Source organism: Vulpes vulpes, chromosome 4 (assembly GCF_048418805.1).
Source record: "Vulpes vulpes isolate BD-2025 chromosome 4, VulVul3, whole genome shotgun sequence".
Taxonomy (NCBI): Eukaryota; Metazoa; Chordata; class Mammalia; order Carnivora; family Canidae; genus Vulpes; species Vulpes vulpes.
The window spans coordinates 58414628-58431201 of NC_132783.1; the positions used below are offsets into that span (position 1 = coordinate 58414628).

Genomic DNA, 16574 nt, shown 5'->3' on the forward strand with positions numbered 1-16574 from the left:
CAACTTAAAATTTTTTAAAGATTTATTTATTTATTTAGAGAGTGAGAGCGAGGCAGGGGGAGGGGCAGAAGGAGAGGGAAAGATAATCTTAGGCAGACCCCACAGTGAGTGTGGATCCGAGCACTGGGCTTGATCTCTCAAGATCCTGAGATCATGACCTGAACCGAAAGCAGGAAGTCAGATGCTTAACTGCTGTGCTACCCAGGCACCCCTAAAATTAAATATTAAAAGTCTAAAAATGTTAGTTAGAATAGTGTAATTAACCCCCATGTACATGTACCCTTTACCCAACTTTAAAATTATCAGCTTTACCTTCTTTCCATCTATAACCTCCTACCACCTTGTTTGTTTTTTTTAAGTAAATCATGCCATTTCATGTGCAGATACTTCTTTATGTGTATAAGAGGAATTTTTTTTTACTTACATTCTTGTAATGCCATTAAATACCTAGTTAATTTGTATTTCCCTAATCATCATATTTATTTTTACACTATGTGTGAATTTGAGATTCAGATTAAGTTTGTGAAAAGATCAATATTTCTTTTAGTTTTTTCATCTTCCCTTTTCTTCTCTTGCCCTTTAAAAAAACAAATTGGGTTGTTTATATCCTATAGTTTTTCATAGGCTTGTTGCATTCCTTTGGTGCTGTTTAGTTTCAGGAATTTCTGGAATGGAACCCAGATGGCTCCTGTATCTTTAGACTTCACCGTATGTTTTGTAAATACTTTCTCCCCCTGTGTGACTTATCTTTTATATTCTCAGCAGTATCTTTTGTAGAGCAGAAATTTGTAATATTAATGAAGTTTGACTTACCAATTTTTTCTTTTCGTGGATCATGGTTTTGGTATTGAATCTAAATCCAAACCCAAAGTAAACTAAATTTCCTCCTGTGTTATCTTCCAGGAGTTTTATTGTTTGTTTCATAATTTTAGAGTTTTAGACCTGAGTCCATATGAAAGGTTTTTGTGTCAAGAAACACTTTTTTGCATGTGGATGTCCTATTGTTCTAGCACCATTTGTTGAAAAAACTATCTCTGTTGAATTATTTTTGCTACTTTGTCAGAGATTAGTTGATCATATTTATGTGAGTCTGTTTCTGTGCTCTCCTGTTTAATCAGTCACTTTTAGCCTTTGCTAATCTCATTGATTAAAAGATCTCACATAGATTTTCTTTTTTAATTATTTATGTCTTTGTGTCTTCTGCACTCCTCTGCTGTGCACTCCGATGCCCTACGTTTTCTTCTAAGAGTTTTTAGTATTAGATCTTACATTTAGACCATAGATCCCTTTTGAGTTAATTTTTGTATATGATGTTGGGAAAAGATCCAATTTCATTCTTTTTTGTGTGGATATACAGTTTTCCTGGCACCATTTGTCTTTTCCACATTGTATGGTCTTGGCACTCTGGTTAAATATCATTTGACCATATATATTATGCAGGTTTCTTTGTGGACTCCATATATTCTGTTTCACTGATCTGTGTGTCTGGCTTTATGCCAATATTGGTTTTTATTTTTTGGGAATTTTGTGGTTTTTTTAGGTTAAATCTTTGACCTATTTGAAATTTATTACACAGAATGAGTTATAGGGATCCACCTTTTCTCTTTAGACCAAGTAGCTGGTTCATATCATATATTGAATAGCTCATCAGTCTCCATTGATTAGAAATGCCAACTTCCAACATGAACTGTTCTGTATATAGATTATTTTTAATTCTCCAAGTAGTTTATTTCAAAATTATTTTTGTTATAATATCAAATTTGATCATTTGAAACTTGCTTTACAACATATTGTCTAAGATTCATTTGTGTCACAATCTATAGCTATAGTTAATTTTTATTGTTCTGTAATTTTGTTTCCTTTTCCCTCCTTTTTGATATTGAAGTATGATTAATATACACTGTGATATTAGTTTAGGTGTACAATATAATGATAGAACAATTCTATACATTATTCAGTTCTCATCATGGTTAAGTGTACTCTTAATCCTCTTTATTTCAACCATCCCCACACCCACCTCCCTTCTGGCAACCACCAATTTGTTCTCTGTATTTCAGAATGGCTTTTGTCTCTTTTTCCTTTGTCCATTTTTTTTGTTGTTGTTATATGGTTCTTTTATCTATTCTTTTGATCTTAAATACTCTGCTCCTAGGCCAGTCCCATACTATTTTATTTATTCTATCTTGATAATGTTGTAATCTTTTGTAGGATTGGTTTCTGACCTTTTCTTTGACCTTTTCTTTGAATGCTTCCATGGATACTAATATTTAAATTACTCATCTTTGTCACTGTAATTCATGACTATAAATAAAACATAAGTTGGGTTAATATCTACAAAAAAGTAGCAAAAGAATGCCTTATAGTTATTTCATAATATTTCACCAGTCAATAAAACAGTGCTGAAAGTTCTGGTATTCATCTCAAGTTTTGACTCTGTCATTAGTGATATAATACATATAATATTTATCTCTTCATATTTTTTCATTTGTCTCTTAGCCTGGAAACATTTTAAAGCTTGCAAATTTGCTTCTTGGTAGGTTTATTTATTTTAATAACCTGAAGTTTGGTAATTTGGATAATGTAACCATAATTTTTCCATGATGATAAGCTCTATAAACATTCACAAATTTTTATTTTTATTTTATTTTATTTTATTTTATTTTATTTTAGTCACAAATTTTTATTTTTTTTTTATTTTTATTTTTTTTAGTCACAAATTTTTAAAGACCATATTAATATGGGGGTGCCTGGGTGGCTCAGTTACTTGAAGGTCTGACTTTTGGTTTCATCTCAGGTCACAATCTCATGGGTCGTGGGATTGAGCCATGCATCAGGCTCCATGCTCAGCAAGGAGTCTGCTTGAAGATTCTCTCCCTCTGCCCCTCCACTGACCCACATTTGTGTGCGCTCTCTCTCTTTCTAAAATTAGTAAATATTTTTTAAAAACCATTACTATGGAACCCTACAAATTTTTTATTTCAAACTATATTACAAACCCATAGTAAGCAAAACAGTATAGTATTGCCATAAATACAGATACACAGATCAGTAGCATAGAGAGCCCAGAAATAATTTACATAGTCACATACGTGGTCAATTAATTTATAACAAAGAAGCCAAAATATAGAATGGGGGAAGGATAGCTTCCTTAATAAATGGTATTAGGAAACTGAATAGCCTAATGTAAAAGAATGAAATTATACTATTATCTTAACATCATACACAAAAGTAAACTCAAAATAGATTAAAACCTTGAACATAAGGCTTGAAATGATATAACCTAGAAGAAAATAATAGGGGTCTTTGACATCAGTCTTAGCAATGAATTTTTGAATTCAACACCAAAAGAAAACACAACAAAAGCAAAAAGTAAGTAAGTGGGATTACATCAGACTAAAAAGGACAGCAAAGAAAACCATCAACAAAATGGAAAAGTGACCTATGGAATGGGAGAAAGTATTTGCAAATAACATATGTGATAAAGGGTAATATTGAGGGCATCCTGGGTGGCTCTGGTTTAGTGCCACCTTCAGCCCAGGGTGTGGTCCTGGAGACCCAGGATCGAGTCCCACATTGGGCTCCCTGCATGGAGCCTGCTTCTCCCTCTGCCTGTGTCTGTGCCTCTCTCTTTCTCTCTGTGTCTCATGAATAAATAAATAAAATCTCTAAAAAAGGGCGGGGAGGGTAATATTGAAAATCTATAAATAACTCATACAAATCAACTGAGAAAAACCAAACAATCCAATTTAAAAAATGGGCAGAGGAACTGGATAGATGTCTTTCCAAAGAAAACATAAAAATGGCCAATAGGCATGTGAAAAGGTGCTCAGCATCACTAATCACTTGGGAAATGCAAATTAAAACCACAGTGAGATGTCCTTTCACGTGTGTCAGAATGGCTGTTAGCAAAGAAAAGAAACAAGTTTGGCGAGGATATCAAGGGAATGCTGGTGCACTGTTGGTGATAATGTAAATTGGTGTAACCGCTATGGAAAACAGTATGAAGTTTCCCCCAAAATTAAAAATAGAACTCCATCATATAATAATCCAACAATTCCATTTCTGGGTATTTATCTGAAGGAAATAAGATTACCATCTTGAAAAGATGTCTGCACTCTAATGTTTTTTTGCAGCATTATTTACAATAACCAAGACATGAAGATAACCTAAGTGTCCATTGACAGATGAATGGATTAAGAAGATGTGAGAGATACACAGACACACACACCACACACACCACACACACACAGAGCTCTATCTATCTATCTATCTATCTATCTATCTATCTATCTAGTGGAATAGTATTTGGCCGTTTAATTTAATTTGGCCATTAAAAAAAAAGAATAAAATCCTGCTATTTGCCACAACATAGAAGGACCTTGAGGGCATTATGCTAAATGAAGTAAGTCAGACACAGAGAGACAAATACTGTATGATCTCACTTATATGTAGAATCTTGAAAAATGAACTCATAGGGATCCCTGGGTGGCGCAGCGGTTTGGCGCCTGCCTTTGGCCCAGGGCGCGATCCGGGAGACCCTGGATCGAATCCCACGTCGGGCTCCCGGTGCATGGAGCCTGCTTCTCCCTCTGCCTGTGTCTCTGCCTCTCTCTCTCTCTGTGACTATCATAAATTAAAAAAAAAAAAAAAAAAAAAATTAAAAAGAAAAAAAATAAAATAAAAAATAAAAAAAGATTTAAAAAAAAAAAAATGAACTCATAGATACAGAGAACAGATTGGTGTTTGCTGTGGGGGGGTGGTGGTGGTGGTGGTGATGGGTGAAATGGGTGAAGGTGATCAAATGTACAAAGTTCCAGTTATAAATAAGTTCTGGGAGTGTAATGTAAGCATGATGACTTTAGTTAGCAATAATAATGTAGTGTATATTTGAAAGTTGCTGAGAGTAGATTTCAAAAGTTCTCATCACAAGAAATATCTCATTATGTCCTGTGATGGACTTAACTTATTATGGACTTAACTTATTATACACTTATCAAATAGTGTATATTTGAAAGTTGCTGAGAGTAGATTTCAAAAGTTCTCATCACAAGAAATATCTCATTATGTCCTGTGATGGACTTAACTTATTAAATCAGTTTGCAATATGTAACATATATGAAATCATTATTCTGTATACCTAAAACTTAATAAAATGTTAAATGTCAATTACATTTCAATAAAGAAAAACATAAGCTGTACCCTCTTAGAAAATTATGCCAAGGGGATCCCTGGGTGGCACAGTGGTTTGGCGCCTGCCTTTGGCCCAGGGCGCGATCCTGGAGACCCGGGATCAAATCCCACATCGGGCTCCCGGTGCATGGAGCCTGCTTCTCCCTCTGCCTGTGTCTCTGCCTCTCTCTCTCTCTCTCTCTGTGACTATCATAAATAAATAAAAATTTAAAAAAAATTATGCCAAAATTAGCTGCCATTTACCTAGATTCTTTTTTTTTTTTTCTTTTTAAGATTTTATTTCTTTATTCATGAGAGACACAGAGAGATACAGAGACCTAGGCAGATGGAGAAGCAGGCTCCCCGCGGGGAGTCTGATGAGGGACTTGATCCCAGGACTTCGGGATTACAACCGGAGCTGAAGGCAGGCTCAACTGATGAGCCACCCAGGTGCCCCCCATTTACCTAGATTCAAAATGAGTTTTAAGTCATGTTCTATGTAGAAATTCATATGAATTGCTACTTTAAGAGATTTCACGAATATTTATGGTACAGGTTGCTTAGGATTCATTATGTCTGCTCTACCATTCTTTATTACAATTTCTTGTGAAAAACTGTTTCCTATAGGGTATCTTCATATAATATTGTCTGCCTTTCTCTTGGCACCAATATATTTTTTGTAATAAAGAAAAATTTCCTCCCCATATGTTACTGTTAAGTAAGTTTGAGAAACACTATATACCATACCCATCTAAGAAATGTATAGTGGTCATTAGTGTAGTAAGGGCTCTTAGAAGGCTTTGTTTGTTTGTTACCTTAGGGTTTCATAAATTAATATGACAAAGTAGGCTGTTTCATGTAATATTTAATCCTGAAGAGCTAATATTTAATGAAACAAACACACTTTGGTAAACACTACCCAATTAGCTTTAAGGAAAATATTGTTCTGATTTTGCAGTAGATTAAACAAAGGCCATTTTAATATCTTTTTGAAACAGCACAATTTGTGCAGGTGTCTCAAAGCACCATACAGATTTCAGTTAGTGGTAATGTTCTCCCTTATATAGTGGAGAAACAGATACAAAAAAGCATTAGATTACTTGCCAAAATACACACAATTGAGTAACTGGAACCAGAGCCCATATGTCCAAACAATGATTTCTAAGCAGTATTTACAAACAGAACCAAATATGGAACCCTATAAACTCATTGTTTTTGGATATTGGTTGAGCCTTTTCTCTCCCTCTCCCCTCCACTCCCTCCCCCCTACCTCCCACTCTCCCCTTCACAGAATAGAATAAGAATATTCATTTGCAGAATTAGAAAAGTATTTTCTTTCTTTCCTTTTAGGTAAACTTTAGTTAAGCAAGGACTTTTGTCATTTGCTAATTTTAACACATGATGTTAATCTATAAATAGAAATAGCTTAGGAAATAGTACAAATACAATCTTTCAAGTCCATGAATTTGAAGGAAACCCTTAATACATGATAAATGTTGCTATTTTGAATTTAAATTAAGATAGTTGCTTTTGGTGATGCCTGGGTAGCTCAGTGGTTCAGTGTCTGCCTTCAGCTTAGGTGGTAATCCTGGGGTCCTAGGATCAAGTCCCTCATCAGGCTCCCTATACGGAGCCTGCTTCTCCCTATGCCTGTGTCTCTGCCTCTCTATGTGTGTCTCATGAATAAATAAATAAAATCTTAAAAAGAAAAAAGTTGCTTTAACCCAGCTGTTAAGGATGTTAATCAGAAAATAGAGATACCTGAATTTTTTTAATTAAAAAATTATTTTATTATTATTATTTTTTATTTTTGAGAGAGCATTCATGCACAGGGCAGGGCAGGGTGAGGAGGGGGGTGCTTGAGGGAGAGGGAGAGAGAGAATCCCAAGCAGGCTCTACAGCCAGCATGGAGCCCCATGGGATCTCACAATGCTGAGATCATGACGTGAGCTGAAATCAAGAGTCAAATGTTTACCTGACTGAACTACCCAGGCTTCCCAAGAGATACCTGAAGATTTTTATTGAATGAATATTAACTTTTTCTGGTAATGTGGTGTATTCAAAGAGGCATTCACATGTAGTTTATCAGACCACTGTACTTCAAGGAAGGGAACCAGCCTGTGAATTCTCACGGAAATTAAGTATATTCCAATGCCTCTCTGTCTTTTGCAAAAATAGTAACTGTATAGTATTTCAGGTGTTGGGAAAATGCAGGTTAGTCAGTGGTTGTCAAGAGTTAGGGTTGGTAGGGAGGGTGTAACTATAAAGGGTGGTGCTAGAGAGCTTCTTTGTGGTGATGGAACAATTTTGTATCTTGATAATTGTATGAAAACTTGTATAAAAACTGGGGAGATCTGAATAAGTTCTGTTTTGTAGTTTAGTTAATAGTATTGTGCCAATTTCCTGTTTTGATAGTGTTCTATGGTTATGTAAGATTTTACTCTATTGGGGAAAGTGTACATAGGAACTCTGTATTTGTTTTGTAACTTTGAGTCTAAAATTGTTTTAAAATAAAAACATTTAAAAATATGTTTATACTTATTATATTCAGCATACTGATGAAAAAAATACTTTCAGTGTTTCTTAGGGACAAATGCGCAACTTTAGTTCTTAACAGAGTTCTTGAGGACTGGATACTATTTACTTTTATTTAGTCATTTAATAACTATTCATTAAGCATGGACAGCTGAAGGGGTTAGGATGTCCTAGTTAAAAGAATGGAGTTTAGAGTTGGGACTGGTTCAAATCCTGGCTCTGCTACTTTTTAGCTTTGTGACCTTAGTTAGTTTCTCCCATCTGTAATGGGCATAATGATGATACAAACAGCAACAGACATTGAGCACTGTAATATATGACGTTATTATTTGTACTTCATATAATCTAACTCATTTAATTCTTGTAACAATCCTGTAAGAAAGGTATTCTTTTCACATTTTCAGATGAGAAAACTTAGGCACAGAGTTTAGTTGCTTGCACAGTCACGCAACTAGGAATGTTGTAGCTTAGATTAAAACCCTGGCTATTGGTATTTTCTGTTTCTGGCTATACAGAATGAGCTTGTTGCAGACCAGACACCAAAAGCCACATTCATGAAGTGAAGAGAAGCCTAGAGAAGTCAGCCCCATGTTCACTGTTGCATCTTCTCCTTAGGGCATTTCTTGATTTGTAATTGTGACTGAGAGACTGAGGTGAGGAGCAGAAAGTGGCTATAGAAAGGCTAAGTTGGGATTCCTGGGTGGCGCAGCGGTTTGGCGCCTGCCTTTGGCCCAGGGCGCGATCCTGAAGACCCAGGATCGAATCCCACGTTGGGCTCCCGGTGCATGGAGCCTGCTTCTCCCTCTGCCTATGTCTCTGCCTCTCTCTCTCTCTCTCTCTCTCTCTCTGTGTGACTATCATAAATAAATAAAAATTAAAAAAAAAAAAGGCTAAGCTAAAGGCTAAGCTGTCTTACAGATCTCATGAACAAAAAAAATTAGATTCAGGCCCAACAAGGAGGAGGAAGCCAGTTCTTAATTGGTGTCACTATATGGGGTGAGAGTAAACCAGAAGTAGACAAGGCTTCTGGAATACTGAGGCTCTGCTTCAAGCCAGCTCCAGTTTGATTGGTTTAGGATAATCTGTCTCTACTTTTAACTGTCTGCCAGAAGCCAAAGTGAATTACCTCTGGAGAAATATGACATCATTCAGAGCCTCAAATTATGCTTAAGTTTTTATAAACAATGTCTGGTGTTGAGTCGGAAATCATCAGGCACACCAGGCAACCAGACCAAATTATTCAAAACAAAGAAATATAGGTAATGGAGTTATCAGACTTAGACTTTTAAAATAACTAAGATTAATATATTCAGAAATTTATTTAACAAGATGAAGAATTTCAGCAGAGTTCGAAACTTTGAAGAAGGAATCCGATGAACTGGAAGCTAGTGTAACATTGTGTATCAAGTATGCCTCAGTTGAAAAAAAAAGAATCAGATGACTATTTTCAAACCAGAAACTTAAAACAGATTAAGAATTTAATAGATGAGTTCATCAACAAAGTAGATGCAGATAAAGGACTAGACATTTTTGGGGAAACAAAATGAGGAGAATTCTTCATTAGCAGTTCCACACGTAAGGAAATCCTCAACTGAGTTCTTTAGGCAGAAGGAAAATGATCCTAAAAGTCATTCATGCTTTGAAGCAGGAATATACAGGAAGGACAGAAAGGGCAAATTTTCAGAAATATGTAAATGAATGTTTTCTGGACGTTAGCATTATATGTAGAATTAGAATACTTAACAGCACAAAGATGGGGCAATAGTAAAAGGTGTTAGTGTTTTATGGTTCTTTCATTTCCTGGGTGATATGTAAAGTACTAATTTAATTCCTATATCGTACATTGTAATCTCTAGGGTGACCAGTAAAAGATTAGTAACATAATGTATAAATAAAAAGCTAATATGGGGAGGGATAGTGAAATAAATATTTAACCCAAAAGAAAGTAAGAATAAGAAAAAAGGAACAGAACAGGGTAAGTGGTTCAAATAGGAAACAGTACAATGGTGGATTTAAATCCAGATCTTTAAGTAAGTATGTTAGATGTAAGCAGACATATACTGATTTAAAAATACAGTCAAGTCTGATTTTTGTTTTAAAGACCCAATTATATATATCTTGTAAGAGTTGTAGCTTGAAGCTTAGGATGCAGAAAAATTGAAAGAGTCAAAAAAAAAAGATAGGCTCTGCAAACTTAAACCAGCCCCTGTACTAGTGCCATGCTCTACCTAACTCATAATGTGGCTGCTAGATTTAAATCAGATAATCTTATTTAGAGTTTTAAAAGCACTGTTCTTCATACATATTAAGGACCCAATAAATTTACTGTGCTTGAGGCACCTTGTTTTTTTTTGTTTTTTTTTTTTTTTTTTTTTTGTTTTTTTTTTTTGAGGCACCTTGTTTTAAGATAGTATTTTTTTCCATTTTGAGCTGATATAGGAAGGGCTAGGTCTCTTACATCACTGTATATATTTGTCTCATGCTTGCTTTATTTTTCAGTAGCTAACATATGTACACATTTTATCCTTTTCTTCTGTATTCATTTAATCCACTGACTGTTTTGGCTGTTGTCTCTCCCCTTTGTTATAAATCTGCTTTGTGGTGCCTCTGCCCGGTGATAACACATGAATCGTTTTATGCTGCAGTAATCTCCTTTGACTATTGCCTGTAGAATTTCCACACTAAAAGACATTCTTCTCTTTTTTTTCCTGAGCTTTTATGAAAATGTTCAAATTCTTAACTCTTCTTTCATAAATTATATACATAATATGGATTTCCTCCATCACGTCAATTGTCTTTTAGCATGAGGGCTCTTTGGAAGATAGGTGGGGATATAATTCTTCATAAAATAATACTGTAGCACTGGTTGAGAATCTGGTCTGGATCTTTGCTTTGTAGAAGAGTCTGTTGTATATTGGTTAAATGTCAACTGAAGACACCTTAGAAGACTTCTGTTCTGCCCCTGATGTTTCATTTAGCTTTTTGGGAAGTCCCATTGCTGTTTATCAGAATAAGGGAAGAGATTAAAAATCATTAAAATGATTATATAGACTCAAGTTTGAATCTCTCAAAATCAGTTTCCCTAGACAACCAAAACTGGGGTAGTTTTGGACCAAGTTTGGCCCTTTACCATTATGTTATTGGGTACATTTGTATCTATGGAAACAATTGAATTGACTAGACTTAATGAGGGTATAAGATGGCTTTTCTTTTGGGTTTTTTTCTTTTTTAGAACGTGTAGAAATGAAATTTGTCCTAGTTAATTTGGTGCGTAGCAATAAGGACAAGTGTCTGCATCTTCTCTATGTTGAATATGAGGCTTAATTCTAGGAGTTTAAAATAATTCTTTTCTCATAAATATTAACAAAATTGAGCAAGTTCTTATAATTTAAGTAATGATTTCTTCATAGCAAGTCATCTGACCTGGATTCTCAAGGAAGTAACTACTAGAGATGGAAGGTAGAAATTAATTTTGGTTTCACCTCTGTATTCATTACTATTCTTTTCATTTCTCTTTGAACAGGTTGTTCCTTGCAACAGCTTTTGATGAAATACAGGAACATACATTTTTACTTGAGCAATTGTTATAAGTTAAAAGGGTAGGAAAGTTAAATCCCAGATTAATGATAGCCGTGTTGTATTGTTTAATAGGCAGTGAAATCAGCTGTGCAGACCATCACTGTTGGAGGCGTGAGCACGTCACAGTTTAAGACAATTATTCCTCTGGCAACTGCTCCCAATGTCCAGCAGATTCAAGTGCCTGGAAGCAAGTTTCATTATGTCCGACTTGTCACTGCCACAACAGCCAGTAGCTCAACCCAGCCAGTTAGTCAGAATCCCAGTACAAACACTCAACCTCTCCAGCAAGGTTAGTAACCGTTTCTTAAAAGCAGTAATTAATTCTTTGAACATTATTAAAGAACATTGATCCTTTTCTTGCTGAAATCCTACTATGTATGGCATTTCAGTTGAGAGTATGAATCAGCAACTGTTGGAGAAAACAGTGAAATAGAATCATAGTTGTATATAGAGTATTTCACTCTGCTAGAAGTGCACAGTGTCCTATACTACCAGACCATTGGAATTATTCATCAATTTGTGGGTAGCCATTATATTGCTAGTTTATAAGCCTACCATTTCTGCTAGTGGGACAAATTTAGATGAAGCCAAATTACCTAATTTTCTAACCTGTGAAGCTGCTTGGTAGGGTCTGGATCAATTGAAATGACTAGTAGGCAAGGTATGAATAATAAGAACTTGATACCACTTTCATCCATTACTTCTTTTGAATCTGTAATTGCTAATAAAAAGCAATTAAAATGTTCTCTTATTTTGCTTAGTTCTGCTTTTCCTGGAGAATATTCCTGTTTGTAGACCTTCCATTTTCTATTTCTGTTTAAACTGTCCTGTCACCTGATACATATACACAGACACACACACAACCACTCTTCATGTTTATCTACTTGTTAGAAATTGAACGCTGTGAAAGGATCAGGACAGTTTATATTTTAGGGCCTAATTTTTTGTCTTAGAAGACTGCTTCATATACCATTGATGTCAAAAAGCAGTTGATGGCAAGTAAATGACTTATTATGTACTGGATGTAAATAAAAGAATTAAAGACCGCTTGTTTGCTCTTTCATTTTTATTAAGGGATAAGAAGGTTGGAGCTATATATTGCTGATAGCTAGTTCACCTGAGGGAAACTGTGGAAGAGAAAACTATTTATTTTTTAAATTACTGATGGGATAAACTAAAGGATATGTGGGGGACACAATATTTTAGTATATATTCTATTAAAATTGGACCCATCAAGTAATTATATTTTGTAATCCTCTTTAAACTGATTTTAGAAGAAAATCTTTTATTTTGATGTCCTTAATGAAAGGAAGATGAAAGTTGCTTATTGCTAAAGGAACCAGGTGTGATATTCTCTCAATACTTAAACTTAGCAGGGTACTAAAAGAGGTGCTGCAAGTGTGGTTTACTTAGATAGTCAGAAAGATAGGAGTCATTAGATACAATTGGTTGGATTTAACGTGTATGTGGTCTTGTGTGTACCCTATGGTGAGATCCATTTCCAGTGTAATGTTAACACTAATTGTCAATAAGAAGCCTTTGGTACAAGTAGAAAAGACCCTGAAGATCCAGGAAGAGTGGAGGAATAGGTTGAACATTTCATAATTCTAGTGTATTTATAGGTACCTTCTTTTCCAAGTTTATACCTTTCTGTCTCTCTCTATAGCTCTGTGCTCTTTGCCTCCTAGAACTTCCTCACACACACACACACACACACACACACACACACACACCCCTCCCTCTTTTTCCCTGCTACTTTCTTTTCTTTTGCTTTCTACCTTCAACTTTCCCTCTCTGTCATCTCTGTCTCTCAGCTTCTTTGGTTCTCCCTGTATGTACCCTCTCCCCACTCACATGCACAACCACCCATGTGATTGCCCTTATGCCCATATTTTTCTCTTTTTGCTCTCCTATCCCATAAGAGACCTAGGAATACATAATATATATTATTTCACAGGAATAATAAATTTGTAATTTTTATTAGAGACAACACGAAAATTATTGCTCTAGTTCATCAAATGTGTTAATATTTCTTTCTAATGGCTTAATTTCCAATAAGGGATTTCCTTATGCCAAAGGGAGTTGAGCTCATCTTGTACATTTCCCACCAAACTGTACAAAGCCAGTATCCACAGGCTCCACCATGTTAACTGCTGGCTAAATAGCAGGCAGCACAGTAAAAATCCAGAAGAATTCATGGTTAATCTCTTTAGAATGTAATCTCCTGCCATCTTGGTGAGGAAGTCAATTTAAGAAATTAAAAAGCCTTAAACACTTGCATGTATGGTTTTCTAAAATTTGGAAGGAGGCTGTTCTCAAAGGTTTATTCAGAATTTCTGTTAAAGACCAAAAAAGAAATGATTATTCCAGTTTCTGTGAAAATGGCAGTAATAGTAATGTGGGACTATGCTCAAAAGTTAAGGAGGAGAAATACAGACTGTTGATATAGTTGAGTAATACCAGTATATCCCCCTTTCCATAAGTAATTTGTAGTGTTCTCTTTTCTGACCACTTCATTTTATATTTTATTTCCTAGGTTATAGTGAAAACTCAGCACGCAGATGTCAAGCTAATGTAAACCTAGAGTTCCCAAATTTTCTAGCTTGCCCACAACATGGAGACAGTTACCCTTTCTTTATTATCCAAATAGAAATCATCTGTTATTCTGTCCCTTGATGTGACTGAGGGCAGGCCACACACTCCTTCCCATTGTTGCAAAGACCACCAGGAAGTTCTTACTTTCTGGTTGTTAGGGCCACTTCAGAACTGCTGCTCAGTGTGCTCCTGGAGTGATGAGCAACATCTCCTCTCCAAGGAGCAAGTGCTGTAGGGGGTCTACTCTTCTGTGTTCCAAGCAGGAATTAAGGCTTTTCATTCCTTTCAGTTCACCTTTTAATTCTTTTTAGTATTGCTGAGACCAGTCTACAGTGGTTATTAGGACTAAAGCTATAGCAACTGAAGAGAATCAGAACAGCAAATAATTTTAAATCAGGTATCAGATGTCACTGCTCCTGTAATTCATGGTCCTATACTCTTTTTGTATAACCACCTTATTGAGATGTAATTCGTGTTAAAAATTTACCCTACTATAAAAATTTACCCTTGTTAAGCATACAGTTCAGTGATTTTTAGTGTATTGAGCAAGGTGCAGTCATCAGCACTAGAGCACCTTCTGGAGGTATCCCATTTCCCCCTTCCCCTTCTGTCCCCTTGCTGCAGGGGGAGCCCGCTCCCTTTTAGTTCAGAATGCTGTCACATGTTCTTCCAGGATGCTCAACTTTGTGTCTTTAGCCATCAAGTCTCCCAAGCTTTTTTATTTAAGGAAGTCTGTTCTTTTTCTTTTATTGTTCAGGGACCAGTATAGATCCCATTATCTCAACCTCTCTCTCTTTCAGACTAGGCTCTAGGTCTTTTTGCATAAATAAAACCGGAAGGGATATCCTTCCTGTCTTTTTAAATCCCTTTGTTAGATTTTGTAAATGGCAGTAGACGGTATTAAAAATTGTACTACCTGTGCTGCAAACTTACAGGCCTAGTGCCAGTCTCTCCTGAATTTCACCATAGCTTTTCTCTATGGCGGGTTCATCTTCCCTTCAAATCAGCTCATTCTTGAGGTTTTAGTTCTGGTAGCGGTCATTTTCCTGGTCACTTGAAGCTTAACGCTGACTTATGTGTTCTCCCCTTAACACATGCAGTTTCTTGCCATCCACTTGGCAGTTCACATTCCTTTCACCTCCACCGTCTCTTGCAACTGCGCTCTCCCGTCTGTCTGTCACCTCAGGTAGATCCTCACTTCAGATACTCTTCTAATTTTCCTTGTTTCATGAAACTCCATCCTGTCTTACACACTGCTGCCAAATAGTTTCTCTTTGTGCCAGTCCAGTAATATTTCTGTACTTCGAAATCCTCAGAAACTTCTCACTGCCCACTGAATTTAAAAATACTGATTAGAAGACTGATGAATCACTGGCCTCTACCTCTGAAGCCAATGATACATTAAATGTTATTTAATTGCATTTAAATAAAAATTTTTTAAATAAAGTGGATACACCCCACCACCACCCCTAATAGAGATTAAATATATACATTTCTACCCTGACATTCAAGACTTGTGCTTGCCTAATTTAACCCTAGGTTTCAACTAATCTGATCTGTTCACCACCATTTTGTGAAGTGCTTTGCTATTTTCTGGCATCAGGCCTCCACTTTTCCTGCTTCTGCCTGGAATGTCCTGCTCCAGTCTGTGTGCCCTCTCCTCAACCTAACCATTGATCACAACCCATCTCATACACAGTGCCCTTCATGCATCCTTTCGTATTCCCATCCTCTGCCAATCACACATACGTTCTATCTCCCTTGGACTCTAAAGCGCTTTCTCTGTTTTAACCGTATTTATTTTATTTGGTATTTGTCTAATCTGCTTTACTTGAGTTTAATCTACTTGAGCAAGTGTCTTGTACTCTAATTTCTCTGGAACATAGTCCACGATGCCATTTGCATAGTAATAATGGTCATAATAACAATACATTAGTGGCAACTAACATTTATTGGGCACTTACTCTTTGTTTGATGCTGTTCTAATAAATTTTCATGGATTAACATATTTAATCCTTATACCCTGTAAGGGAGGTACTAGCCCCATGGTATAGACGAGGATACAGGCAAAGAGAGTTAGAAAGCAGAAGGATTGGGATTTGAGTCTCCAGGGTGCTATGACCTATGAGACCATATTCTTTACCTTCATACTAGGCTGCCTTTTAGTAGGTACTCTAAATAATGAATTATACAAGAATGGTATTTTCTCTGGTTTTAATATAAACATGGCAATTAGAGTATAGAACAGTATTGTTACTCAAGCTCCTGAATGGCAGGTTTTTTTATTTAAAGGACGTTTCAGCTGACTAGATTTCATAGGGAATGTTAAGTCATCTGAATACAGATAGAAGTGTTTTCAGTAGACTGTCTTAAATGACAAATGTTCTGTTGTAAAGCAGATAAACTATAGCTGCTACTGTAGCCATAAGTTTCCTGGTAGATGGGTTAAGGAATGTTAACAGGTGACTATCCTGATTAAAGATTGCTCCAAATTGGAAACAAATGGAATTCTTTAAGCTCTTTGAGGATATCTTGAGAGAACTAAGTATCTTCAATGTTTCAAAGACTACTTCCTGTAAATAAATTGTCCTTTCCTCCCTTTTTTTAAAAAGCAAAGCCAGTGGTGGTTAATACCACTCCAGTGCGGATGTCAGTTCCACTCGTCTCAGCACAGACTGTCAAACAGGTGAGTGTCA

At 35.9% G+C, this 16574-nt stretch overlaps 1 protein-coding gene across 13 annotated transcripts in view; it reads left to right on the plus strand.

Moving 5' to 3' along the window:
* LIN54 (lin-54 DREAM MuvB core complex component) overlaps positions 1-16574 on the plus strand; it is a 66716-nt gene that overhangs the window by 36350 nt on the left and 13792 nt on the right. For all 13 annotated transcript variants that reach the window (XM_025998180.2, XM_072755827.1, XM_025998183.2 and 10 more), the window contains 2 exons: positions 11356-11572; positions 16491-16564. In XM_025998180.2, coding sequence (XP_025853965.1) covers positions 11356-11572; positions 16491-16564 — 291 coding nt within the window. The remainder of the gene's footprint in view (positions 1-11355; positions 11573-16490; positions 16565-16574) is intronic.